Source organism: Thecamonas trahens (assembly GCF_000142905.1).
Source record: "Thecamonas trahens ATCC 50062 unplaced genomic scaffold supercont1.60, whole genome shotgun sequence".
NCBI lineage: Eukaryota > Apusomonadida > Apusomonadidae > Thecamonas > Thecamonas trahens.
This window is the reverse complement of record NW_013657620.1, coordinates 215,565-218,722: the sequence shown is the minus strand read 5'-3', so window position 1 is coordinate 218,722 and position 3,158 is coordinate 215,565. Positions and strand designations below refer to the sequence as shown.

The window sequence follows — 3,158 nt, the reverse complement described above, 5'->3', positions numbered from 1 at the left end:
CTTCCTCATCAACTCCGGCGCCGACATCGACGCCGTCGAACCGTCCCTTGGACTGCGCCCGCTCCACGTCGCCGTCTCGCCCTCCAACATCCTCGCAACCATGGCACTGCTCGCCGCGGGTGCCGATGTGTGGGCTCTCGGGACCAACGGCGAGACGGCCATGTCAATTGCCTCGGCTGTGCTCAACAAGTCCGACAGCGCCAATAATCTGGCTACAAAGGAAGTCTACAACCTCATCGTTGGTACAAGCTCTATCCCGGAGCGTGTTGCTGACCACGTCCGTGAGGCCATCGCTGCCGGTGGCGACAATAGCAGCGGTGCAGGCGCCTCTGCTGGGACCTCCACTCGCGTGGACAAACTCGAGGCCGAGCTCGCCGACACCAAGGCCGAGCTCGCCGACACCAAGGTCGAGCTCGCCGACGTCAGGGATCACGTCACCATCGCCACGGGCAACATCGCCGCCTTCCAGGCCGACCGCGCCAACATCCTCCAGCACGTCGACAAGGCCATCGCTATCTTCCAAGCACGCCGCTAGTCCTACGGCTCAAAACTCTCCTCGTGGTGTGCCGCAGCGCCCACACCGCCGCCGGGACATCGTCTGCGGGCGACGCAATGCCGCAGTAAAACACGCCCAGCAGCGTGGAGGCTTTGTGATGCGCCGCAGCGTAGCCGACCGTGTAGGGAAACTGCGGGTGCCGACGGCAACGCACCCGAGACAATGATCCGGATCTCGCGAATAAGCCGATGCGCCGACGATTCGGCAAGCACATCTGGCTGCCTCTGGTAGTCGTTGAGCGGGCGGGTGGTCCACCATAACGAGATTGCCTGCACGCGCGCCTGCGCTCCGTGCGGAGCGCTGTGGATGCGGTCTGGGGCAATCGACGCGTACGGCATGACGCCGATGCCTGACGCGATGAAAGTCCCGTGCAAGATGGTGACCACGTTGCGCGCGTTTGCATACATCGGCCACCGCCTCCATCACCACCGCCCGCAGCGTCTGTTTCGCCGTCGCGCGCCTTTGGTCTTCTTCCTCCTCTGGTATATCAGCACGAGGACCAAGGCCGATCGCTGCGCCCGCGGGCGCCGCAGTGACCACACCCTATCAACGTGGCAGAACACTATCTCTCGGCTCTGGCTGCGGTGCCGCTTGTATTGGCCAGAAACACGCAAGGGAACGGTGGGGGCTCAACGACGATCGAAGGCAGGATGAGCAGGACGTCGCCGTCGGCAAGATCGGCGGCGGCCAGGAAGAGCGCGAGGGCAAACTCGCTGGCAAAGCCGCAGCTTGGCGCGATTGTCGTCACCACCGGCGCGCTCCACCGCGCGAAAAGGTCGGAGATCCTGCGGTGGACGGCGCGGCCTGAGACGGGTGGGACGTCGCCTCTGTCCAAGCCTAAAGTAGCGATGTGGCTACCGGTGCGCGCATCGTGGACGTCGTCACCCTCGACATTGCTCTCATCGCCGCCGCTGTGGTCGACGAGGAGGGCCGAGGCGGCGATGGGGTGCTTGACCCAGAGGCCAACGCCCTCGATGATCGAAGCGACGGCGTAAAAGACGGCGAGGACGTACCACGAGTGCGGCGGGACGTGCCGGTGGACGATCTGCATGCGGACGGGCGAGGGCCATGGCGGCCGTGGCCGGAAGCCCGATGACCACCACCATGCTGACGATGTGCGCCACCGGAAGGTACAACCACTACTCGGGCGTGCAGCAGAGTGCGCCCGAGTGGTCGAGGACCGACCGATCGCGCGAGCCGGGTACGGCTGTGAAGCAGATGATGAATTGGATGAGACAGGAAGCGAGATCCGGAGAAGATTGATCGGCTCGATGATGGAGGCATGGGCCAGAGCCCGGCCAAAAACGGTCGATGCGAGCCAGATGGAATGGATGCCGGTGAAGCGGGCGCCAGCGAGTAGGGATGGTGAGGATGGCGGGCGGGCTGGGCCCACCAAGGCCAACGTTGGCCGCGCATGGTCAAGGTCAACGAGCGGACGAAATCCAAGACCAGTGACCGCAGCGCAGACAGCAACAAGAACGTCAAGAACTCCGGCGCCGATCCGATCCCCACCACCATCCTCATCTCCATCAGCATGGCCTCACGAAACGACCGCTCCGACGTTGTCGCCCTCCTGCACACGCCAGCCTGTTCCTTCCCATAGTCCTCCCGAGCATGCCGCGGGACTAGCCCATCCTCGCGCCCGCTCATCTCCCCGTCCATCACCATGCAAACTCGGCCATGCCGCAGATGGGCGCCATTTGCCGCGCCCGGCGTCACGGGCACGCCGCCCTCCCGCCTCACGCTGCAGCCATGCGACGCCGATCGCCGACCCGGCGCATCCTCCTGCCCGCGGACTACACCGACAACAACACCTCTTACAGCATCCATACTCATCCTCTGCTCACAACACCGAGTCCAGCGAGACTATCTCCATCTCCATCTCTAAGAGGCCCGTCGTTGCCCCCACAGCCAGCCAATGGCCCACAGCCGGCCCATGGCCACCCACCGCTGCGGCGTGACAGACATGTGCCGAAAAAAAGGGTCGAAAACTCTCCGCACGTGTGCGGAGGGGAGGTGGCAACGGCGACACCACAACCACACACAACCACACACAATCACACACTACCGCACACAATCACACACAACCACACACAACCACACACAACCACACACTACCGCACACAACCACACACTACCGCACACTACCGCACCTCTGTCCGTGACACGTGCAGCATTAGTCGGTGTGTGCGCCCCAAACTCCGTGCAACGACTTCACTGGTACGCGGTGGACGAGTGAGGCGAGACCGACACGGCACAGGCACAGGCACAGGCACAGGCACAGCCACAGGCACAGGCACAGCCACAGCCACAGGCACAGCCACAGCCACAGGCACAGGCACAGCCACAGCCACAGCCACAGGCACAGGCATCAGCATAGGCATCAGCATAGGCACGAGGCACCGCTTTCGCCGCTTGCAATGCCCACAACTCTCTGGCCTGTGTCGCCTGCACTCACTCGATCCCTCACCCACTCACTCACCCCTATCTGCTGCCGTTGCCCGCGCTGTCGCCGTTGCCATTGCTCGCACTGTCACTGCTGCCTCTTGCTCGCTACGGACTCGGGTGTGAAGATCTGACTGACTGTCTTGTCGACGATGCG

General features: G+C 63.7%; 2 protein-coding genes across 2 annotated transcripts; one reads left to right on the top strand and one right to left on the bottom strand.

Moving 5' to 3' along the window:
• Positions 1-100: 100 nt before the first annotated feature.
• Positions 101-624, top strand: AMSG_10599 (uncharacterized protein; the record flags this gene model as incomplete). The annotated part of the gene is made up of 2 exons (XM_013898067.1): positions 101-534; positions 573-624. The coding sequence occupies 2 exons, from the start codon at positions 101-103 to the stop codon at positions 622-624; spliced, it is 486 nt and encodes a 161-aa protein (XP_013753521.1).
• Positions 625-1,118: 494 nt separating this feature from the next.
• On the bottom strand, positions 1,119-1,607 carry AMSG_10598 (uncharacterized protein; the record flags this gene model as incomplete). The annotated part of the gene is made up of 2 exons (XM_013898066.1): positions 1,119-1,381; positions 1,415-1,607. The coding sequence occupies 2 exons, from the start codon at positions 1,605-1,607 to the stop codon at positions 1,119-1,121; spliced, it is 456 nt and encodes a 151-aa protein (XP_013753520.1).
• Between the last annotated feature and the right edge of the window lie 1,551 nt (positions 1,608-3,158).